A 25,859-nucleotide genomic window follows, 5' to 3' on the forward strand; every position below is an offset into this window, starting at 1 on the left:
GCGACATTGATGGTGCTTTGATGGAGACAATAGACCCCGAGCTGGTGAAGATGGATTTGGGGGTAGGGTGGGGGTGTTGCAGATTCAAGAAAAGGAAGGGGAGGGGTGGGGGTGGGGGCGTATTCCAGATGAATAACCGAGGTAGGGGCAATGTGGGAGTGGGGGGTGGAGAAGAAAGGTTAGGGATAATATATATACACATATATATATTGTAATGTCCCGCAAAATCCTCTTCCAGTCTGAGCCTTAGAGCGTATTTGGTAAATAGAAAATCTGAGCCTAAATGATTTAGAAATATCCTCCCAAGTAAGAAATACTTTGAATCATGTGGGAATCAGTTTGAACATGAATTAAGATCATAGAGGTCACCTAACTCATGGACGAGTTGAAAGCTTTCCTATCGTTCAAGTTTTAGTGACCGTCAAAATTTGGGTCAACTTCAATCGACCATAACTCCTTGTATATATCAAATTAGAGGACCTACAATATATCAAATGAAATCTCTTTGAATTATCTTTCCAACGATACACATTTCGTCTAAAACTGCAGTTCTTCATGTTCAGTTCAGGTTCTATTGTCTTGTATCCCTTCTCAGTAAATTCTCATTCGAGGACAAATGTTCCCAAGGGGGAGACATTATAATACCCAGCATATTTCTAATCCTGTGCTTCATACTTGAGTACATGACTTACAATGAATATCCTAGTGATAGGATAGCTTATGATCCATTAAGCATGTTCATATGAGTCACTTAAGGTAATACAAGCTAAGAGTTTTTGAATCCATTAAGTTTTAGTGTTTAATTTTGCAAGGGTCATTTTTGAATGAGTATAACTCGATGTTAATATGGTATTTTGGCTGATTTATACCAACCAAATTGTAGAAAATCGAATTAGCTTTCGAACGATACCAATTTTACCTTAATCCAATACCCGAGCAAAATGTTATGCCCATTTTCGTGAGAGACAGTAAGCATAGGCGATTGGTTAGGCGCCGCCCAACCCAAGCATAGGTGATTAGTTAGGCGCCGCTCAACCCAGGCATAGGCAATCACTTGGGCTCTAGCTAAGCCAATTCCAGGTGTCAAAACACTCCGTCTTGAGTTATTTTAAAGGTAATTAAGTCTTTAAATACTCCTTACACGTCCCTAAACTTAACCCTATGAAATATATATCTTCTAAACATACTGCAACCCTATTTTCGATTTTTATAAAATTAAGATTGTGCAAGTACTTCCATGTGATATGAAATCCTTTCCATGCAATACATTGTTGATAACCATGCATAGTATGAGATCCCTACTTATGATATTATATATTATGGACTCTACTCTTATGATCAAGTTAGTCATGTGTGTCAGTTTCCTTCCATCGAGTCCTGGGGGTACTTGTACCCAAAAACTATAGTTGTATGCCTAGATCCATGTCATGTCTCACGATATTTGAACTCAAGCTATGATTTCATAGACTTCAGTCAGTCATGTGACTCAGGAAAATCTCATGATCTTAGTCAGTTGTCAGATATCAGTAACATTCTGCCAGTCAACGGAATTCAATAAGATCAAGTCATGCATAGTTAGTTATTCATGTCCAGTCCCTCCAGATGGGTGTAGAGGTTAGCACTAAGTGAACCCAAGGATGGGAGCTCACCCGCCAGTTCAGGGTGTGATTCTTAGTAGCAATCCTTGTGTTCCAGAACTACATAGCCAGCGTAGGTTGAGATATCTTAACCCGTTAGCTTAGGGTTGATGAGGTGGCTTAGCCTGTCAGTTTAGAGTTCTCACTATTCTCATTGAGGACCCGCCAGATAAGGGTCACTCACAGTTGTCCTTACCAGTGGCGCAGTATTGACACCCCTCTAGTCGGGGCAAAGATTAGACCCCAGCTTAGCCATAATAGCATACATGAGGCATGTCAGTTAAACACTACTTCCCACAGTTTTAGTATTAGTCTCAGTAAAAAAACTTAGAGCGTTCTTCAGATTTCAATATATATAGGACTGTCAGATACAGTCATCCATGTTATCAGTTTCAATATCAGTCATGACAGTTATCAATAAACCATGTATTAGCTACAGGTCATGCTATCACGTATTCATGGTCCCAGTTTCTATATATGTGTGTTTGCACTCTCATGTTCATATTAGTCAGTCAGTGTTGTTCATGCATGAAACCCTTTATGTTCAGCCTACCTTCCTCGTATACTCAGTACTCCAGTTGTATTGACACATTTGCACTATGGTGCTTTCTTTTCATGTTACACCATAGGTTCTGAGACATGCGCTCCAGCCCCGCAGTAGCGGTAGCATTCCAGTCGCAAAGACACTATGAGTCCTCATTGATTTGAGGACAATATGATTTGATATATTTATTTATTCTTTAGTTCAATTTTACGGAGTTAGTTAGAGACATGTTCCTTCAACTCCTTATTCAGATAGTTTAGAGGCTTTCGGATTTACTTTCAAATTTACGTCCAGATATAGTTGTTCTGGGTATTTTTTCCCACATAATTGTATTCAGTTGAACCTTATGGCCTTACAGTTTTATGTATTCTGTATTATTATATGATGATTTGCAGTATACAGGTACAAATATCAGTCATGGGTTAGCTTGTGGTCCCTCGGGGTCATGAGCACCGTGTAGCATTCCGGTTCAGCAAATCGGGGTGTTACAATAAGAGTCCTAAATATTAAGGCAATTTTAGGAGGAGTTGTAATATCTCCTGGTTTGGAGGAAATGGTTCTTAGGGTAAGTACCCTCTACGTTAGTCGTATCAGCCTCAAAGGCAGCCTAGTAGGCCTATTCAGATAACGCTCTAGATTACTGATGGAGATTAGGCTTATGTTAGTGATCACCTTGGTCAGAGTGATGGTGGTCATCCTTCAAGGGGTTTATCTTCTGGTTATTCTAGTCATGGCAGCTATTTTGGGTTAGCCAGATCTTCTGGTTTTGGTTCACTTCATGGGGCATGTTATAGTTTTAGGGGTCATGGTTATTATTCATGAGAGTGCCCTAGTCGTGGGGCGATTGTTGCTCTATCTTAGAGTGTTCCCCTATTAGAGTAGTCCATCTCCCAACTAGAGGTTGTATACACGATCGTAGGGATGGTTCCTAGGGTGCTAGAGATGGTTCTCAGGTAGGTAGGATAGAAGATCGATTAGTAGCCCATCTAGGTGGTAAGCGTGGTCAGTTGTATGAAATACCTGCTAGACCCAAGGCTGAGTCTTCAAATGTTGTTGTCACAGGTATGATTCCGGTGTGTCGTTAGTCGGTCTTTGCCTTATTTGATCTAGGATCTACTTATTCTCATGTGTCTGCTTATTTTTCTTTATGGTTAGAATTATCTGGCGATTTATTATCTGTGCCATTATGTGTATTACTCCCATGGGTGATTCTTTAGTAGTGGATCGGGTATTTAGATCTTGTATTATGACTATGAGAGATATTGACACTTATGCTAATCTTATTCTATTGGATATGCTGGACTTTTATATAATTTTGGGCATGGAATGGTTATCCCACTATCATAAGGTCTTGGATTATTTTTCCAAGACCGTTACCTTAACCATGCCTGGCATACCCCTAATTGTGTGACAGGAAGTTGTTAGCCATGAGTTGACAGGGATGATTTCTTATATGTGTGATAGGAGACTTATTTCAAGGGGTTGCGAGTCTTATCTTGCTTATATTTGTGATGTTAGTGTGGAAAGTCCGTTGCTTAACTCTGTCCCTGTAGTTCCTGAGTTTTCTTATGTTTTCCCTATCGATCTACCTAGTATACCTCCTGCCTGTGAGATTGATTTTGTTATTGATCTTGAGCCTGGAACCCGACCTATTTTTATGGCACCTTACCATATGGCTCTTGTCAAGCTTAAGGATCTAAATTCTCAACTTCAACATCTTCTTGGTAAGGGTTTATTAGACCGAGTGTGTATTATTGGGGAGCTCCTGTGTTGTTTGTGAAGAGTGAGGATGGATCCATGCGCATGTGCATTGACTATAGGTAACTTAATAAAGTGATGGTGAACAACTGTTATCCTATGACTTGTATTGATGATTTGTTCGACCACTTTCAGGGTGCAGCAGTGTTCTCAAAGATTGATTTGAAATTTGGTTACCATCAATTTAGGATTCGGGCCAAGGATATCCCGAAGACAGCTTTTAGGACCCTTTATGGTCATTATGAGTTCCTAGTAATGTCTTTTGGCTGACTAATGCCCCATCCACGTTCATGGATTTAATGAACATAGTATTCAAGTCTTATTTGGATTCCTTCATGATCGTGTTCATCGATGACATCCTTATGTATTCGAGGAGTAGAGAGGAGCATGCGCAATATTTTAGGATAGTACTTAAGACTTTGAGAGATTATGTGTTTTTTTCCACGTTCTCCAAGTGTAAGTTTTGGCTTGAGTCGATGACATTCCTTCGGCATGTGATGTCTAAGGATGGGATTATGGTAGACCCGGCGAAGATTGAGGCTATTTATGATTAGGCTAGACCTATATCTTCTACTGAGGTCCGTAGAGTTATTAGCTTGGCTGGTTACTGTAGATGATTCATTGAGCGATTTGCTACTATTTCAGTGTCTATGACCAGATTGACTCAAAAGAAGGTTCCTTTTCAATGGTCTAAGGAATGTGAGTCGAGCTTTGGTAAGCTCAAGGAGTTTCTCACAATGGCTCCTATTTTGGCTCTTTCGATGAAGGATGAGGGATTCACCATGTATTGTGATGTTTTTAGTGTCATTTTAGGTTGTGTATTGATGTAGAAGGGTCATGTTAATACTTATGCTTCGAGGAAGCTTAAGGTGTATAAGCAAAATACCCCACTCATAATTGAAGTTGAAAGCAGTAGTTTTTGCTCTTAAGATTTAGAGGCATTATATTTATAGTGTGCACTGTGAGATTTTCACAGATAATTGTAGTCTTTGCATCTTATGACCCAGAGAGAGCTTAATGCTAGGCAGTATAGATGGATAGGGTTGCTTAAGGACTATGATATCTCCATTTTGTATCATCCAAGAAAGGAGAATATAGTAGGAGACGCCTTGATCCAAAAGGTAATGTGTGGGTAGAATGGCTTGTATTTCAGTTTCTCAGAGGCTGTTGGCACGGGACATTCAGTACTTAGCCAATTTGATGGTGCAACTTGATCTTTTAGATCCTAGAAGGATTTTTACTAGTGTTGAGGCTAGGTCCACACTATTTGAGTAGATTTAGGATCATCGATATGAGGATAATAGACGTTTCATTCTTTGTGATCAGGTGTTGAGTGGTGAGTCCAATAAGGTTACCATAGATTCTGAGGGTGTCATGAGGTTTGATGGTCGTATTTGTGTATCGAGGATTGGTGACTTGACAGTTGATTTTGCATGAGGCTCATAGCTCTAGATAATCTATTCATCCAGGATCAATAAAGATATATAGAGATTTGAGACAATATTACTAGTGGAGTGGCATGAAGAGAGATGTGGCAGACTTTGTAGCTCATAGATTATGTTATGAGCAGGTGAAAGCTACCATTTAGCACTGTAACCATTGCTATTGGGTAAAAATATATCTATTGCAACGATTTTATTAATTTCCTTTCTAAAATTTCAAAGGTCCGCTATAAGCAATTTTAAGAAAACCCTTCCACTCTCAAACCTATTCTCTGTCGATTTGCTTTCTCTCAAATATTTCTCTCTCAAGATTTTCTCAGTCTCTCAAACCATTTCTCTCTCGATTTGCACCTTAATTTGCAATTAGGACTAATTGCATTTTGATAGGTTAACCACAGAAAATATCGGCGGAGATCGAGGATATTATTCTACAAAAAATTTTACTTGTAGCTCTAGTTGGTTCAATGAAAAATGATACACGTATTGTACATTTAGAGATTACGGCGGCGGAGATTTTAAGCAAGGGTAAAGAATTAAGGTTGTCTAGGGATTTGATGGAGCAGGTTTTGATTCACCGACTTTTGGTAATTATGTATCGACAAAACCCTTTTTTCAGTATTTGGTAATTGTTATCGTAGGGCACTTGTAGAGGGGAAGAAACCCATCTTCTTATTCCTTCTCTGAATGTGTCACTTTAGCATGTTTTATCTTCAAAATATCTCATTGATTGTTGTCACAGTGATTATGTATGTCTGACGATATGTGTGTTCAGGTATTACTTCTCAGAGATGATATCATGCATTTAGCTCTGTTTGAAAATCACAGGTTGTGCTATATTTTGAGAATTTAATCTGATTGGTTATGCAATTTTAGGCTGATCTTGGCATTATTTATTTGCGATTTGGATTGAGTTTCTTTTTCGATAATCTAGGCACTGTTAACGGGTTATTCGCTCCCCTTATTTATTTACAATTTGGATTTTCTTTTTTTGTAATCCAGTCACTGTTAACGGGCCATTATCTCCCCTCTTCCAGCAATTTTACATTGCATATCAATTGGTTCAAATATGAAAGAGAGCCTTGGCATAACTGGTAAAGTTATTGTCACATGACCAGAAGGTCATGGTTTCAATCCATAGAAGCAGCCTCTTGTAGAAATGCATGGAAAGGCTGCGTATAATAGACCCTTTGGCCTTTCCCAGACCCAATGCGTAATAGGAGCTTTATTACATCAGGCTGACCTTTGCCTTTTCAGATTATAACCATATCACGTGGTATGATTTTCTGTTATATAAAAGGTGAGGAATCACCTCATGGTTGACATTGTTTCGTTACGTCATTCAGATCAAATGTGGGGATATTCTTTAGTGTTTAATTTAACTTCTTGGCTATTTTACTGAACTGGTAACATTAGTCTGCAAGTAATGGGCTAAAGAATAACACTACCCTTTGACATAACTTGAAGCTAAGAGTAATGGGATAAACATGTCTTACTTATCTATTCCAGTTCCCATCCTATAATTTTGAGCATTTCTTGTTTGATTGACTAAGTGTTTTCTCTGCATGATTAACTGATTGTTGTATTATGGTGTCAAGGAATGGAAGTACTGTTGGTATGGATATAGGGATCATCTTGAAAGAATAGAAGTTTGAAACTTATTCCGTTGATGTTAACTGAATGGCTTAACCATTGTTGTCTAACTATACTTGTTGGATTTGTTTGCCAGATTATCTTCATTAAATTCCTGCTCGACTCCCCTAGAAGTTAAAGTCCCCAACTTATCTTCTAAACTGTTTTCACTTCCAAATATGATACGTAAATCACCTTACACTCATCTTGTCGTCCACAACTTCTTAATACTTCTCTAATCTCTTCCTTATATGAGTTTTATGACGTATGAGTTTATGCTTAACACATTCAATTCTCCTTTGGATATAATGTTTGTACTATTTTTTATCAAGTTTTATTTGATTGCTGCTTGTGTTTGTAAGCTAATTCATAATTCATAATTGCAGAAGAAAAGATGGTAAAGCAACACGTTCACGAGTTTCCATAATGCCCATTGGGACACCAAAGGTTCCCTATAGAAGTCCAATTAAGGGAACAAGGCAACGGGTTAATTTGTGAAATGATCTTGTAAGTAACATATCTTCAATTTTAGTTTAACTAGTAGAGTATTGATATCTGGATAAAGAATTTTATTCGTGTTAGTAGTAATTTAAAATGTCAAGGTGTAGGACCAGTCTCTTCTTATTAGTGGTCGTAGCCAGCATATTCATTAGTTGAACCACTATTTGGATTGGACTGACTTCTTAGTCCATTGAAGCTAATCTTGATAACTTGCGATCTTGAGCACTTTACAGTGTTCTCTTGATCACTTCCTGTTCAAAAGTACCTTTATTTCTTCTTTGACTAATTGGATAATACTTAATAGTTTTGATCTGGGGAAATATCACCAAATTCTCAAATGTAGTACCGTGAATATGTTATTTTCATTGTAGAAGAGATAAATGAAGAATTTAGCTACCAGATATTGGCAACAACATTGTACCTTGACACTATTGATGATTCCAAGAGGATCTACTTGTATATCATTGGCCCTGGTGGTGATGTGAGTTCTTTACCAAATTTACTTTGTTGTCAAAGCTTTACTTTGTAATTAGAAACACCTCTTTTTATTCTAAAATTTGTGTTCAAATTTTTTTCTCTCTTCTTGTTATTCGCTTAAAGTTACTCCTAATTATAGCTAACTCCAACCATGACCATCTACAACACAATGTAAAGTTTGAAAGTCCGCTAGCACCAACTGTGTGGGCTATGCCTTCAATCTTTCTATTTTTCTTTTTGCTTATGGTGAAAAGGTATCATACTTCTCTCCTTGTGATGAAATGTGAAGGAAAAAAATATGGTTATCTTACTTAGAGTAGAGAGTTCAAGTGCAGTGTCGACAGTTCAAGTGCGGTGTTGACCATTAACTCTTTGTTTTTGGCGAAATCTAAAACTTACATTGAGTGTTATGTATGGATGTAGACTTTAAGGCAATTGTTTCCCATTTAAAGTATGTTGCAACTGAAAAATTGTAATATTTGTACAAGTCTTTTGTTTTTGAACTGATTTACCTTCCAATATGTTGAAAGCCTTCTAATTCTGATCAATCCAGATAATTGGAAATCATATGCGTACAGTTGTTTATCTGATATCTGATGGTGTCAACCCATCAAATATTAGAAGGGGATATATGGTACGTCACCTTATTAGAAGGGTTGTTAGAACAGGCAGGTTACTTGGTGTAAAGGGAGATGGAATGGGTGATCTTCAAGTAGCATTTTTGCCAATTCGTGCCAAAAAAAGTGATTGAACTAAGCACCAATATAGTTTTGTCTTGACTCTAGAAAGGGGAGAAAAACTTCTTGAACAGATGTTGGCTGATGCATTATTAAACGCTCAGGGAACTGGGACTGCACCCTATTTACCAGGCAAGGATGCATTCATATTGTATGACACTTATGGATTTCCAGTGGAGACAACAATGGATATGCATCATATTTAGGAAATAAGAAACTATTGATATGAGATTCTGTAGTTGCATGGATTCCTTAAGCATTTGCTTTTTAGCCTCGCTATTGCATTTCAATTTTTGTTGATCTTAGCCATTTCCCTCCAGAAAATATTATAGAATATGAATGGATATGCATTATATTGACGAAAGAAGAAACTATTGATATGAGATTCTGTAGTACCATGGATTTCTGAACATTTGCTTTAGCCTCGCTATTACATTTCAATTTTTGTTGATCTTAGCCATTTGTCTCCAAAAAAATTTTGGTCTAATAAGTTTGTTTATTCTTATGCTATGCTTCTTTTCAGGTTCACCATACAACTTCTAATATACTTTAATCAGCACTCAAAAGAGTAATTGGTCAAGAAACATCTCAAGCAGGATCAATGGTTGCTTTTAATCATCTTAGATTTAACTTCAACTTCCATCGACCTCTTCTAGACAAGGAACTCATAGAAATCGAAGGTTTGATCAACCAATGGATCGGTGATGGCATGATTCTAGAAACAAAAGTCATGTCTTTAACTGATGCGAAAGGAGCTGGGGCAATTGCAATGTTTGGAGAAAAATATGGAGAACAGGTGGGGATACTTACCATTTTATGTTAAGAATATGATGATTATAGAACAAGGGAGATTGTTTTGGCTGCTATCTTTTTGCTAATTTTTGCTATTAAAGTAGATATATGGAGTGACCAACAATCCTCTTTTATGAGTCGGTGAGAAATAGAGATTAGACTGTACACTAGTCCATTCTGAGGATTAAGTCTAATAGTGAGATTTTAACCATGTATTAAAGTTCAACTTGAATTATAAGATTATTAATGAATGATTTTGTTTTGTGATGTGTATATATTGTGATATAATTTATTATGTATGTAAACAAAAATCTACATTAATACAAGTGACTATTTATATAAATAGTTTAAATTTAATAACATGTGGCAATAATTGTTGCAATAGATAGAGACTATAGGTGGAGCAACCTTGATACCATCTTAGAGGAACTCCTACAGTTGCGACAAGATGTGAAGCAAATGACTAGGAGATCGTCACACATGAATGATCGGATGGTAGGATGAAAAAAATTGGGGACCATTTAAAAGCCTTTTATCCTACTCCCCGGCCCTATATCTAAACTCCCTTAAGCTTACAAATGCAAAACAAGTTTTACAAATTGTTATTCGACCACTCCAAATCCAATTTGACAAAGACATTTCCAACATTAGGACTTTGTTACCCACTAACCATGATACTAGCATTTTACCTAGTATCACTCCTTTTTTGGCGTAGGTTCATGAACAAATACATCCAATAGAAGATATAAGGAGAGTAACTTATGAAAATAAACTTGAAGGCTATCTGAGTTCTTACCAAAGGATTTCAAACTTGGCAAGTGTGATGGAAAGGCAATAAATGATTTGGATTCGAGGTCAAATCCTTTTCAAAAATCGAAGAATGATACAAGCCAAATCAGTTTCTGTCATTTGAGATCTATACTTCAAGTACAACATCTAAGCATCCAAGACTTGATCATCATAGGGAAACAATTATGTTCTTGGGTGATAGCTTGGTGCACGAGAGATGGTATCTCTGATGATACAATCCAATGGACTATAGAACAACATTGTGTTTGGATGACTACTTGAAGCATAGAAGGTGCATTTCTAATAGTGCCTAATGGGCTTCTTTGTCATATTGAGTCACTTTTGGGCCCATTTTGTAATAAATAGTCCATAGTTATAAATATCTAGTTTTTCTCTTTTCTTAGAGATAGTTGTCGAGTGATGATGAGATATACAATTTTAAGTTTTTTTAAGCTTGTATGGGGTTTATTGATTGGTTGAGAAACGTAGGTTGTGCGTTGATTAATTTCGCTCGGGGTCTTCATAAGAAAATTGATGCTTGTAGGATTTATCATTGAAATTTTTAAGTTTAATATACCCATTAGTTTCATTTAATTTTCCTATCTTTGTGCCATTTCTATACTTATTATCTTAGCTTGTTTTTATGATTTTTGTAGTTTATTCTTCATTCTCGTATTTTGTTCTATATCATAAACCACTTTATGTTTATGAAAAGTAGTATCACAAATTCATTAAAGTAATATAGATAATTTTTTTACCTTTCCTTCGCATCACGTAGAAAAGTTTTTTACCTTTCTTTCTTTTGAGTTGAGCAAGTAGAAAAATACTTTACTTTCTTATCTCTTGAAGAGATCTAGTGACATTGAAGCAGGTGATATTGAGATCTCCCATTTTCAACTCTTTAATTTTCAAACTATAATAAAATCATGAATATACTAACAATTTTTGGTGTAATATATCATAATTATAATAATTACAGTTGAAAACAAAAAAGACAAAAATGAATTAAATATATCAATATTGAGGCGCGGATATCTTGCTCTCTTTAAAGAAATTCAAACTCGTTACGCCATAATCTACACTGATCTAGTAGTATCACTCTTGTCCTGTCCTCTTCAGGATACAGCAACCTATCACAATGGACAACTCAAGTAACTCCAGATTAGTTGAAGAGTTCAAAGCTCCTCCAAAAAACACTTTCATTCAACATACAATTACTCTTTTTTGTATAGTGCATATAGTTGGAGACACAGGATATTTTTTGTATTTCAACTCTTCCTTTAACTATACTAACTTAAAAATATGCACACAATATATTTCTTACACTCCACCTCTAATATTTTTTTCTTTATCTTTTCTTATTCACAAAATAATACAAGAGCACCACTATTTACCGGTGAAAATTTTTTCTTTGAAATGAATAGGAAAAATATGAGGTTGTAAAGTGGGTAGATAAATGGCCTAGAGGTTAGTGACATGAGTTACAATGCATATAGATATAAAGTCATGGGTGAACAATGTGTTAGAGATTTCAATAATCAGGAAATTACATGGGATGATCCCAAAAGTAAGTGACTTTAAATTTTTGACCTCCATGAAAAAAGTCTTTAAAGACTAACCTTCCTTCTTTTTTATGTATAGTACAAGTACATTTATGCCCCTCTACACCTCAAATATTTTTAAACATTTCATTCTCATTTGTCTCTCAACTTCTATTTTAATTTTATTCCTTAACTTTTATTTTTTTTTCTTGTTTTAATTCATTTATCTCAACTTTTATTTTACTTTTTCTTTTTTTCTCTTTTTTCTTCTTTTCCCTCAAATATTATTTATTTCATTTCTCTCTCTCTCTCTCTCTCTTTTAATTCATTGGTCTAAATCTTTATTATTTATTTTTTTATTTTTTATCATTTCTCATTTCTCATTTTTTCTTTTTCATTTTTCTCAAATTTTATTTTTATTTTTATTTTTTCCTTCTCATGTTTGTTTTTCTCAAACTTTTTTTGGTTATTTATTCTTCTTTTTCTTAACATTTTTTTTCTTTTTTCTCAATCTGTTTTTTTTTATTTCTCTATTTTGTATGTTCTCTTTTTCTTCTTTATCAAATTCTATTATATTTTTCTAATAAATAAATAGTTGGATAATCCGCAAAGGGATCTTTTTTTTTTTACATCAAAGAAAATTTAAGGACATGATTTATTTTTAAGAAGTCCTTTGAGATATGTCTTGTCTCTAAGGCAAAAATTATAGGACAACTCATAAATCAAGACACAACGTGGTAGTGTCAAGTCTTACTTATGGAGCATAACTTGTTGTTTGAAAATCCTTGAGCTAAGTCTTGCTTCTAAAGCAAGAGTTATAGAATATCTCATAAATCAAGACACAATGTCGTAGTGTCAATTCTTGCCCATGGGGCATAACTTATTCTTTGAAAGTCCTTGGACTAATTCATGCCTCGAAGGTAAGAGTTATAGAACATCTTATAAATCAAGACATAATGTGGCAGTGTCAACTTTTACCCATGGGGCATAACTTATTTTTTAAAAGTCCTTGATTTATAAAACATCTTATAAATCAAGAGACAATGTGATAGTGTCAAATCTTACCACATGAAGCGTAACTTGTTATTTAAAAGTCCTTGGGCTAAGTCTTGCCTCTAAGGAAAGATTTATAGAACATCTCATATATTAAAACATATTTGATAGTGTCAACTCTTACCCATAGGGCGTAGCTTGTTTTTTTAAAGTCCTTGGTTTAAGTCTTGTCTCTAAGGCAAAAGTTATAGAATATCTCATAGATCAAAACACAATGTGAAAATGTCAATTCTTGCCCATAGGGCACAACTTATTGCTTAAAAGCCCTTAGTCTCAGTCTTTCCTCTACAAGAAGAGTTATAAAGCATCTCATAAATAAATACATAATGTGGTGGTGTCAACTCTTGCTCATGGGGCATAACTTGTTGTTTGATGGTCCTTGAACTGAGTCATACCTCTAAGACAAGAGTTATAGAGAATTTCATAAGTAATAATGTGTTAGTTAGTGTTGACTCTTGCCCAATATACTAACTTGTTTGAAAATTCTTGAGATAAGTTGTGCCCCTAAGGCAATAGTTGTAGAACATCTCATTAATAAATACATAATGTGGTAGTGTCAACTCTTTCCCTTGAGGCATATTATGTTGTTTAAAAGTCCTAGAGCTAAGTCTTACCTCTAAGACAAGAGTTGTAGAATATCTCGTAAATGAAGACATAACATGGTAGTATCAACCCTTGCCCATGAGGCATAATTTATTATTTAAAAATCCTTGAGCTAAGTCATGCCTCTATGAAAAGAGTTGTAGAATATCTCATAAATAAAGACATAATGTGTTAGTATTAAATCTTGCAAGTGGGGCATAATTTGTTGTTTGAAAGTCCTTGAGCTAAGTGTTGCCTCAAAGGCAAGAGTTGTGGAACATCTCATAAATAAAAACATAACGTGGTAGAGTCAACTCTTGTCTGTAGGGAATAATTTGTTGTTTGAAAGTCCTTGAGCTAAGTCTTACCTCTAAGGTAAGAGTTGTAGAAAATCTCATAAATTAAAACATAATGTGGTAGAGTTAACTCTTACTCATGGGGCACAATTTGTTATTTGAAAGTACTTGAGCTAAGTTTTGCCTCTATGGTAAGAGTTATTAAATATCTCACAAATCAAAAACTATGTGATAGTGTTGTTGTATCTTGTTTTGATGATCAGCAGATGACTAAAAGGGACTAGGTCCCTGGATGTTCAAGGCAATAGTATATGCGGGTGTTTCTTGTACTATTAAGGACACCTGGTCCAATATCATTTCAACCCTAATCATCAGTTATCTATAAAAGAAAAAAGATGCTTGTTTATCAAGTAGTTTTTTCATATTCAAAATCAGATATCTAAAAAGTAAAAGGGACGCAAAAATTCAATTTTTACACTGCTCAAGTTCTTACTTTCTTGTTTGCTAAAATATCTAACATTCTTGAGTCTAGTTTGAGTCTGTAAATGAATTACTCAGTCTATAAGAGTAATTATCTTTTCTTGTTGTTTTGAGAATGCTTTGATAGAGTTGCCTAAGTACAAAACTCGTTAGAGTTAACCACCTTTGAGAGAGTCTTGGCAGAGTTGTAAAGTTTAGATTGTAGTAGAGTTACTACGAGTTGGAGGATCCTAGAGTTAGGTTTTGTGGACTCTGTAATCAAGAGTTTGATTACAGTGGAGTTTTGGTTGCTTATGAGGGCAAGCCTTGGTTTTTCTCCCTTGAGCAAGGGGGTTTTCACGTTAAATCTTGTATTATTTAAGTTTCTTGCACTGTGTTGAATTCCTTATTGTTTTACTATTTTATTGCCTGTGATTGACTTTGAAGGACATGGTCCCTCCTATGTGATGCAACTCCCAAGGGTTACAATAATTGGTATTAGAGCCAGAACACTCTAAAAGGTTCACACCTAGAGTGATTTAGTTAGCATGACTACTCCACCTAACCTGGAAGAAGAGCAATCTACCACTAGACCACCTAGATTTAATGGGCAGTATTATGGGTGGTGGAAAACCAGGATGTTTGACGTTATTATTGTTGAGGATAGTGAACTGATTGACATAATTCTTGATGGTCCTCATGTTCCTATTAAGAAAGTCAGAGAAGGAGAAATAACTAGAATGGTTTTTAAAAGTAGGAGAGAGTATGATGATAAGATAGAAAGAAAAGTGAGAAGAATTACAAGGCCAATAAATTGCTAGTTTGTGGTATAAGGCCTTCTGAATATAACAGGATGTCAGCTTGTGAAAATGCCAAAGAGATCTGGGATTTCTCTAGGACTTATCATGAAGGCATTACTGATGTAAAGAATTCTAAAGTAGACATGCTGACCACTGATTATGACACTTTCACCATGAAAGAAGGAGAAACCATCCAAGAAATGCATACAAGATTTACTTTTATCACTAATGAGCTTCACTTTAGGAGAAGTGATTCCCTTGTACAAGAAAGTAATGAAGATTCTTGGGATTCTTCCTAAGTCCTAAGAGAGTAAAGTGGATGCTATAACTGAAGAAAGAAACCTGAAGACACTGACTATAGATGAATTAATTGGAAACCTAAAGACTTATGAGCTCAAAAAGCAGCAAGAGCCAGAGAAGAAGGAAATTAAAAGAGAAAAAACTTTGGCACTGAAGGCTTCAAAACTTGATTCATGTGAAGATGGTACTTATGTTGCCTGTTTGGAAAATAGGATTGTTAGAGCCATGAAGAATAGTGGTCAGTTCTAAAGAAAAGGAAGCAATAGTAAAAAGGGAAATAATATTGAGGTGTGTCACAAATATGGCATCCTAAGCACTTTATCAAAGACTGTCCAATGCTAAAATTGGATTATCATAAGAAGCTCAAGACCAAAGGTGACAAAATAAAGAACAGGAACCAGGTCCCTAAAAAATCAAGAAGGAAAATTGCAGTTAAGCAAGCTCTAGCAGCATGGGGAGATTTTTCTAGTGAATCTGATGAAGATGAAAAGCATGGAGATGTGTCTTTATTAGTAATGGAAGATAGTTAAGTTATCTATGATTCCTTGTTTACCTTTATGTCCAGCATAGAAGATGAAGAAGAAAAAGAGGTAACTCTTTCTGACATTACATATAACCTAGCTAACTACTCTATTAGGAAGATAAAAGACTTACTAGTGTATTAGTAGATTTTGTATGTGAGATAACTGCTGAGAAGAATTTTTTAGAAGAGAAAGTAGAGAATGAAGAGTTTGAGTTGATTGCATTAACACTTTAGATATCTAAAATCGAAGAAATGTTGTCTAAATTGAAATCTGAGAATCTGAGTTATATGAGTCAACTGAAGAAGGGAAATGATTTAGATGGTAAAGGAAAGAAGGAAGCTTTAAGGCTTCATATTGATCTTGAGGAAAAATTGAGGGATTCTCAAATACACCTTATGTCTGCACTACATAATAATGAAGAGTTATAAAGGGACCTATTTCATTTGAGAGAAGAGTTCAACAAGTCTCTTTAATGGACCACTTCTTCACAGATTTGTTCTAATTTGACTAGTCAGGGTATTTATAATGGTAAAGGCCTGGGATATCAAGGAGAATTCAAACCTGTTGGGTCTAAAGGAAAGGGTGCTCATGATGATAGAAGCAAAGGGTATAAACTCATTTTCACTCACAATAAAAGATATAGACATTTAAAGAAAAGATACCAGTATTGTCTTAAGACTAAAATGACAAGTATTGTATATGTTCAGCAGGAGAATGCACATCCAAATGAATTCAAGTTTCTGGAAAGGGTAAGGAAAAACTTTCAACCTAGATGGGCCAAGAAGGATTTGATCATACCATTGTCCTCATACTGAAAACTCAAGCTCAAGTGGGTTCCCAAATCCAACTTGTGATCATGATTACAGGTATAAAAAAAGGGATTACAGTCAGGAATCGGTTGTTCTAAGCTCATATTGGAAGATCCGGCTAGATTCTCTCTCAAGACACCCCAAGGAAGAAGTGTCTTATTTTGAAATAAATGATTTCAAGGGACCTGGTACCAAAGGAGTTCATCTTAAAAGAAGAAACTTGAGGCAGTATGAGTGAAGTAAAATTTGGGACCTGGTCCTCAAACCCTTTCTAAAATATCATATTGAGAATGAGCCTGATCAAAATACCTTGACCTAATATTTGAGTCAGTATTATTTCTTAAAATTGGCTATGTCAAGAAGACAGGTATCCATGATAAAATGGGTGCATATTAGTCTAACTCAGTATCATACCTTTGTAGGTATATACCCATGGGAACATCAGAGAAAGTGGACAAATATGGCAAGCACAAATTTGAAAATTTTACTAAAAGAAAAGGGTCATGGTCCCATATTAAGTTAGTACCTATACAGGATGCTCTCATAATCAAAAAATTCTATCTGAAAAGGGTCATGTGTCTTTCTTTCTTTGCAACAAACAATCAATTCCTTTGCGAAATAAAGAGTCACACTTATTAGGTTCAGATATGTCAGTTCAAAAGGAATATCTTTTTATGATATTGGTTACCTCTTAAAATTACTAAATAGATATTTTGTTATCCTTCTTTAACTAATCCAATTTATCTTCCTAAATCAACAACCTTCTCTAAACCAAATTAGTCCCAGTTTATGTCTATCTCTCAAAATCAAATGGATGATATTACTATTTCCTCAAACCCAGCTAAAAATGTTAAAGTAGAAAAAATTCTAGAAAATCAAACTGAACATATCCAAACTAAACACTTTGATTCTTCAAAAATCGAAACCATGGAAAACATCATTTCGAGTCTCCAACAACAACCTGAGTCAATTCCTCTAACTAAATCTTCCTTAGAAAGTCTAGAACCCATAATTATTTCAGTCTCAATTGAGTCCTCCTTGACCTTGGAAGTTTATGCTCAACCAATCATGATAGATAATCCAAACGAAGGGTTTGGGTCACCAATAGAACAAGAAATTTCTTAACCTGAAACTCTCTCTTCTCTAGAAAATTCCAAACTACCTAAAAATTTCCAATTTCCTAATTTATCTGAAAATTTTGAAAAATCTGGACCCTTTGAAACACAACAAGCACCTGATTCTCCTACACCTTCATATTAAAACCATATTATTTTTGCTGAGTTATTTGGTGAAGAAATTCAGATTAAAAGGTTTGATCCTTCCTGTAATGAGAACTGGGTAGCTGAGAATTTGTTCCTACTGGCATATGACACCAATGAAAGCTCAATTGACTGAGTGAAATAGAAAGTAGGTGATAGGGATGAAGTGATTGAGGTAAGAGATATGTTGTTACCTCTAATGAGGAGGATGGGGAGGATGGGGATGAAGTGCCTCTGAGATGGTCTGTGAAGAAACTAAGAGAAAGTAGAGGTAAGGAGAGAATGATGGACTCTAATGTAAAGTGACTAGATCCTATTCTATAAGAGAATCTGAAATAAAAATATTAGAAGATGCCATAAAGACTAACAAAACATCAACTATGAAAAGAAGAAGGCTCAATAAAAATATTGTAGTAGAGGAGAATGAATATATTGAAGTTGTGAAGGTTAATGGAGGTAAGAGCTTGCATTCAGAAGATAATGCAGCAATCAAAGAAAAAAGAAAGGATGTTTTTATTACTAAAAGGACCAGGTACTCTACGACAAAGTCTGGTAGCTCCATTGGAATGAGGCAAAAACACATAATTGTCAAGAAAAGGAAGACTCTGGGGGACCTGGTCCCAAGAAGAGAAAATCTATTGAAAAAAAGAGCCAACTAGTGAGCCCTAAGTATTGAAAAAAGAGAAAGATAAGAAAGACATATCTATAGAAAGAAGGATTAGGAACCTGAGAACACAAAAGGTTTTGTAAAGAAGAATTTTTTATCCTAAAATTTATGAGAAGCCTAGGATGGTAGAATTGGTAGAATATGTCAGCCACTAAGAATAGCTATATCTATTTGAAAAAAAAAAAAGCACCAATGGTATTTGAAAATAAGGTCAGGGAATTTTATTACACCATGGAATTCTCAGAAGATAGGCTAAGTTTGAAAGCCCAGGTGCAAGGGAAACTTATCAATCTAGATGAAGAATTATTGAGGAAGATCTTGGATTTTTCTGTTATAGGCGTGAGGACAGTTATGAAGCAGCAACCTTCAACTGAGCTTATGATCAATGTATCAAAAGTATGAGGGACTTATATAACTGCAGTGAAAAAGAAATTCCTGATAATTGAGTATCAACTGGTATTTGAATTATTAACAAGGTCTTGTTTCCAAGATCTGAAAAAGAAATAACTGCCTCTGGTGTTGACCTATTTTTGTTTGAATGCTTGAGAAAGTTTGAACTGATAAGTCTTCCTGCCCTAATGATAGAGCATATGTATAAAGTGCTTCATGAAAAAGACGGAAAACATGGAATGCCATATGGATATCTCTTGAACAAAGTGTTTGAACATTATGGTGTGGATAGAACTAAGGGAACACCAAGAACAGCCTAGCAGATGTTCAGTTTGACAACTCTTATGGAGAATGATTGCATATAAAGCAAAGTTGGATCAGTGTCTCAAGTATCTGAGTTGCTAGTTGTTGAACAAAAGTTGGGCATAGAAATGAAAGAGTTAAGGATCAATTTGGTTGCCAAAGACGCTGAGATAGTCTACCTGAAATGGCAAAATCAAAAGTTATCTTCTGAGGGACTAGGTGCCACTGATGAACCTGCAGCTGAAAATGCAAAACTCTAGGAAAAAGTGACAAAACTAACCGGTGAAGTTCAAGGATTGAATGTTTAGGTAAAGGTCCTCACCGAACAGTTGTTGGATGCCCACAATGCTGAAAATGCAAGAATAGAGATGCTATTACTTTTCCCCAAACCTTCCTCCACCTAAGCCCTGTTAACCATGTCCCCTCATCAATCCTGTGTCAGTCTAATATTTTAGTTGTTATGTTGTCTCTTGAAGATGATTTATTTTATGTGTTATTTTGGTATGATTGTATTGGTACTGAATTCTATTTCAAAAATGAATGAATTATGCTCATATGCCTCATTTATCTCCTTTATTTTAACGTTATTCTTCAGGATTAAGTGTTGAATTTCTTGTTAGTTTACTGATTTATTGCCTGTGATTGACTTTGAAGGACCTGATCCCTCACTGTGTAGTGCAACCCCCAAGGGTTCCAACAAGTGTAAACTCTTGTCTATGAAACATAACTTCTTATTTTAAAGTCATAAGTTTTTCTCTACAGTGTGGTAGGTCAACTCTTACTCATATAGAGCAACTTGATTGGAAGAAATCAAAGAAAAAAATAATAAAAATTGCGAAAAAAGAAGAAAATAAAAAAAATATTAAAAAAGTAAAAATAAAAATCAAAGAAAATAAAAAAAAATAAAGAAAATATAGAAGCTGAGGGAAGAAAAGAAAAAAAAATAAAGGTTGAGAAAAAATAAAAATAAAGATTGATAAAAATTTTAAAAATAAAAAAGAGAAAAAAATAAAAATAAAAAATAAACAAGAGAAAAAATAAAAAAAAATAGAAGTTGAGAGGAGAAAAGGAAAAAAAAAGTAAGGATGGAGCAAAATAAAAAATAAAAAAAATAAATCAAAGATAAATAAAAAAAGAAAAAAAAATTAAAAATAGAAGTTGAGATGAGAAAAAGAAAAAAAAACAAAGATTGAGAAAAACTAAAAACAAATAGAGAGAGGGAGAAAGCAAAAGATAAAAATTAATGTAAAATAAAAAAGAAAAAAATAAAAGTTGAAAGATAAATAAGTATGAAATTATTTAGAAATATTTGAGATATTGAGGAAAAAATAAGTAACTGTGCAATATATAAAAAAGAAGAGAGACTAGTTTTATATGATCATTCTTATGAAGAAACATAAAAATAAAGTGACCCATTATAAGGTTGTGTATGTAGTTTACCTAGTTTACCCTTCAATAATTATCAAAAGACCATAGACAACATTATACCAGAAACTAATGTGAGGAATGACATATAATGCCACAAATAAACACACATAAAGCTCAAATAGGAGAATCTTAATAGCTTAGTTGATTAGTTAGCTAAACTTTCACCTTGTTGGTGAGCATTCAATTCCCCATATTGTAATTTCCCCCACCCTCCATTCCCCTTCCCCTAACCCCAATTAAAAAAAAAAAAAGAAAAAGAAAAAAGCTCAAATCGAAAATGGTAGAATTATACATTTTAATAATTTTATTTAATATTATTAAAATGCACCAACACTAACAAATAAGCTCAATTACTAGAATGTAAAAAAGTGCGTAATTAGCGAAATACAATGAAGTCCAGCAGAAGTATCCATCTTTTTTCCTTTTTCTTTGTTCATTCCTAATTAATTCGACAGATTAGCGGTCTATTGATCGTATAGCATTTCCAGCTTGAAGGTATAACTCTGGAATTTCAATGTTTTCACAAGTCTTGTTAGAAACTGCTGCAGAGGCATTTCCAGAGTTCTTTGTCTTTGATTCACAACCAAGATAATTTGACAAGACTCTCTTCACTCCAAAGCCACTTCGAGCCAGTTTGTTACTACTTGCACTGAGAAATGGAGTTCTCTCCCCCCTAGCAGGGCTTATTAGAGGCACAGGTGTAAAGTTTGGTGTAGCCAAAATTGTTCTATATGGGGTGCCTGAGACAGGCAGCACTGAATATGGGATCGACACCTTTTTGTGGCCAATTACACTGACTGTAGGAACAGACGACCGCCTAGTTAAGTCATCAACCTGTAGTAGATCATCAATTCGTGCCACAATATTAAAAGCCAGACTCTCAAGGACTCTTGAGTAGCTCTCTAAGATACTCTTGCCTACATCCTTCAAAGATTGAACAAAATCTTAGTTATTAAATTGTATCAGGAAGAAAGCACAGCACCTTATTTTCACTATTAACAAACCTTGTTGTACTGAATCTTACTGGCATCTAAAGTGGTTTGGGTTAGGCCGGGAAATCGTTGCTTCAGGCAAAGCAGCAGGTCTTCAGCTCTCTCAGCAAGCAACTCCCTCTTGTCTCCATCAACCACTAGATCCCTCACCATCTCCCACGATGATTTTGCTGTAGAGCGACTTGGATTAGTTGGAGGTCTCGGATGATGTTTTCTTCGCCACACGTAACTTGAACTCTCTACACGGTTTGCTATCTCTAAAGCAACATATTCAGTTGATAGATCGAGACAATCAAGCAAGCACTCAGAGGAGAAATGCTCTGAAGTGATGTAGCGGTAGATGACATCCCCTAGACAGGCTCTTCCATTCTAGGGACAAAAAGATAATCAATATCTAGCTTTCCTTGACATGTTAGTTGAAGCACCAAAAATAACATAACCACGGTGAGGAAGACAACAGATAATAAATAGTTCAGCAGAAAACATGTTGCGGCAGAGTTAGCAACGCAAAAAATTCAAGTAAATAATTCAGGAAATACTTCTTGAATTGATCAAGAGAAAGTTGACGTTATATTAAAGATGTACCTTTGGAAGAGCATCCAAATATGGTTCTGGAACTTCCATCTCAGCTAATGTAATGCTATTTATTGACATGGCAGCTTTCATAATTTGACTAGCACATTCACGTTTAAGATTTAACTGCTTCCTTGTGTCTTCAAGCAAACCACCATGAGGCACCCTTGGGACAGGCAGCCACCACTTGTCTTGTTGGCGCTGGATAACTTTCCGAAAAGAGGCTGAACCATCATCCTCTGCAGTGATTATCCCTTGATCCACATACCAAAATTCAGTATTGGTGAAGCTATTTAGTATTTCCTGCAACATAGCGAATAGATCATGTGAAGATTTATTCACTACAGGAAGTATTGTGACAAAGAGGACAAAGAAATTCTTACAATAAGCATGTTGTCAAGTTTCTGAAGAGCTGGAAGATTAATAAAAAGGTCTGCTCTAGTTCTACTAGTCATGACCTGGAGACAAAAACAGAATAAAAGTCAAATTGATCACTTCAATAAAATATTCAGAAAGATGTTGCTAATTGATGACACTTGCAATGGATGATCCCCAGCTTCATAGATTAGCAGCAGAGTCACAAGAAATTCATGTTTGAATGTAATGAAAGAATTGCACTTCAACTAGAAGGCTAAAGCAAGTTGCAAATATTCTTGAATCAAATACAACAAGTCCATGTGAATGTAGCTGCGTTAGCTAAAGCTTCCTTTAACCTCAATGCAGAACAATAAGTACCTCAAGCTTACTTCCATCAGGAAATGATTGCCAAGAAGGTGCTAATTCAACGATGTGGTCGCTAACAGCAACAAGCCACTCCATCTCTCTTCGCCACATAGATTTCCTTTCCAGAGTCAGCGGTTCTAGTCTCCATAATTGCCCAAATATAGTAGCTACACGTTGAATTTTTGTCAGAAAAGCAGAAAATTGCCACAAAAACAGCAAAAGCAGTCTCCAAATGAAATAGTATCATATTTAGAGAGAGCTAACACTTACCATATAGATTAGTTATGGCATTTGAAATGGCCAATGATGTGCAAACCCCTTTCCCACTACCAGACATGTCTTCACCGAGCAACAATTTTGAAAATCTCTCTTTCATCATCTCCAATTCTGCTCAATGTGAATAACTCAGAGAATCTTATGATTTAGAGCCAACTTGACCGCCACAAAACATTCAAATTTGAACATGGAAAAGCAGAATGTGTCCATTTAACAGAACGTCTAAATTATTATGTGGTAAAAGGAAAATATTAATTCATTATGAAACCCTAAAAAAGAAAAGAATCTGTGCTTTTTTTTTCTTTCCAAAAAGTAGTAATCAACCAAGTGAAATGGGTGAAAAAGTGTTTGCGAAGGCATCTACACATGTCAATTCTCCTTCCCTTTTTTCCTCATTTCTTCTACCATAAAATTCAAATGGTGCGGTATTATGAAAGAAGAAAGAAAAAAAGTCAAACCTGAAATATTTGAATCATACTTATTCACATCATCTTTTGTGGTCATTTGGGCCTTCCGAAAAGGCCGTCCCAACGGACAGTGCTTCCCCATGCTCCCTTTAGAGGATGTCTTCGAACTGGATGTACTCGAACTCAAAGTCGACACCGAGTCACTCAATGACCCATTCTCTTCCTTGCTTTTCTCAGCTATATTTTCCATCTCAACTCAACAAATTTCAAACCCAAAAAGGTGAAAATAGGCAACACTCACACTTGTATGTATTAATCAAAATCCATCTAGAAAACTAATCTCAAATCTCAAAGCTTTCAGATTTATGACCAACATAGTTCAGTAGAAAATAGAATTGGAGATCCTTAGAGACGGGCACCAAAGAGTTGAGGACTGGAAGACTGGTCCCCTCTGATTTTATTCTCTGTTTTTATATGTATTGTGTCTGCAACTTTTTTTTCAAATTTTAAGGTAACTGTCAAGGCCAATTGCCAACGTCTCTCTCCCTGATCCCCTTTCAAATTATTATTAAAATAATAGGGTATCACAACCTTGTCGACACTTTTAGCTAATTTAATTTCTTTATGAAGGATTACACATGCACATTAAGCTAAATCCATTAGATAGCGCGTAAATCATAAAACCAGAATTTAAGTGTTCTTATGTAGCTGAAGCGGAAGGTTGGATGAATCGTGGGTGAAATTAGTGGTCGACGATGATTATCATGATATGGAGGATAACTCATTGTAACAAAAAAAGAACCTCATTGTAACAATTATCCACGTAACTTTTAGTTTTTGCGACATTTTGTCTTTCCTCACAGCTGTTTTATGACAATTATGAGCTGTGAGATGGTTGACATGTTTCCTGAAACATACATGAGTGATTAATGTGAGTTTGTGGTTTGAGTAGCTTTTAAACTGGTATAGTTGACATTGATCAATATTCTATCATCCGAGTGTCTGATGAGAGTTCTATCAGTTCCATTAGATTCAAAATGTCGCTTTAGATTAGTAGCGTGATTGGTTCGGATTTTGAGGTTTTTAGTTTGATCTTGAGTCTTTAGACGAGAAGCTGGTTTTAAGTAGTCTAGAGTTGATTTTCGAGTAATTTATTGATAAAAACATCCGTTGAAAATTCTGACTGTACCATTAAATTTGGAATGTCGTTTTCAAGCTACTAGCATATTTGGTTTGTGTTCGGGAGGTTTCTTATGAGTTTTTGAACATTTTGGGTGCTTTGGCTCTGTTTAAGTAAAATTGATTAACGAAAAGGTTCATTAGTATTTTTAAAGATCAAAAATTTATTTCAAAACTTCTGAAATGTCATGCATGACTTATAAGATTGATCTAGAAAGTTTGGGCGTAATTTTGGTAAGTCGATATCGAGTTTTTATTGTGAAACATGAAATAATTCTTTGATAAGCAAAAACAATATATGACTTGTTAAACATGCATAAAATTAAGTTCCAAATGAGCAAGGAGATTCACATCATTATTTAAAAAATATAGAAAAAAGAATCGGTGCATTCGCTATCGTATGAAGAATTTTTAATCTTTTTAGTAAAAATAAAAGTTGTTGGTGCACACCTTTAGCGACGAAAAATAGACTTATACAGATGTTAACTGGTTTTAGCCACGGAAATGACACCTGAACATATTATAAACTTCAGACTTCGTCCTTTCATTAAAATTTGAGTTTTGAAATTTAGAAAACTCTATTTGAGGCGATTCTTGATGTTTTTTTCCTGTATAATCATAGGCTATGTGACTCTACTATCATTTTATTCATTTTTCAAAATTATGTATCTTATTTTTCATGATTTTGATTCATAATATTGAGATTTAAAATTCAACATTATGAAATCGAAAGTCCTTGATTTGAAAATTGATTTGTAATGGGTTTTCATTGATTTTTGAGATTTAAAGTCCCTCCATCAGAGTAAACTAATTTTAATAGAAGGTTTTCACAAAAAAATTATTTTAAACCGAATATGATAATAGAGATTTGAGGTTTTACTAATAGAATGAAATACTTATATTTGGGAGATTTCCTACTCAATTTATACTTGATTTGCATTAGGTTTTTAGATTTCGTACCTTTGAAATATTAGAAAATTATTCTTCAATAA

The 25,859-nt window shown here is 34.9% G+C and overlaps 1 protein-coding gene and 1 long non-coding RNA gene across 4 annotated transcripts; one reads left to right on the plus strand and one right to left on the minus strand.

Annotated features, from left to right (window-relative positions):
- Positions 1-5,554: 5,554 nt before the first annotated feature.
- LOC107873339 lies at positions 5,555-9,790 on the plus strand. 3 transcript variants are annotated; one of them, XR_007057089.1, is made up of 4 exons: positions 5,555-6,206; positions 7,397-7,517; positions 7,883-7,992; positions 9,249-9,790. It is a non-coding gene; the product is annotated as an uncharacterized LOC107873339 (long non-coding RNA). The 3 variants fall into 3 exon arrangements; XR_001675277.2 differs by having other exon boundaries at positions 5,555-5,965; XR_007057090.1 differs by having other exon boundaries at positions 5,555-7,517.
- Positions 9,791-20,995: 11,205 nt separating this feature from the next.
- LOC107873337 (rop guanine nucleotide exchange factor 5) lies at positions 20,996-24,504 on the minus strand. Its single transcript, XM_016720147.2, has 7 exons — positions 23,740-24,504; positions 23,276-23,392; positions 23,018-23,172; positions 22,666-22,740; positions 22,295-22,585; positions 21,722-22,078; positions 20,996-21,641 (listed from the first exon to the last, which is right to left on the minus strand). Exons 1-7 carry the CDS (start codon positions 23,936-23,938, stop codon positions 21,174-21,176), a joined length of 1,662 nt encoding a protein of 553 aa, XP_016575633.1. The 5' UTR covers positions 23,939-24,504; the 3' UTR covers positions 20,996-21,173.
- Between the last annotated feature and the right edge of the window lie 1,355 nt (positions 24,505-25,859).

Source organism: Capsicum annuum, chromosome 6, assembly GCF_002878395.1.
Source record: "Capsicum annuum cultivar UCD-10X-F1 chromosome 6, UCD10Xv1.1, whole genome shotgun sequence".
Lineage (NCBI taxonomy): Eukaryota > Viridiplantae > Streptophyta > Magnoliopsida > Solanales > Solanaceae > Capsicum > Capsicum annuum.

Excerpts from the sequence above, each read along its gene's own strand:
- LOC107873337 (XM_016720147.2), bottom strand. The coding sequence starts at position 23,938 with ATGGAAAATATAGCTGAGAAAAGCAAGGAAGAGAATGGGTCATTGAGT. Across the intron at positions 22,079-22,294 it reads ATTTGGATGCTCTTCCAAAG|AATGGAAGAGCCTGTCTAGG; the intron begins GTACATCTTTAA and ends TTTTGTCCCTAG. Across the intron at positions 21,642-21,721 it reads GTAAGATTCAGTACAACAAG|GATGTAGGCAAGAGTATCTT; the intron begins GTTTGTTAATAG and ends CAATCTTTGAAG.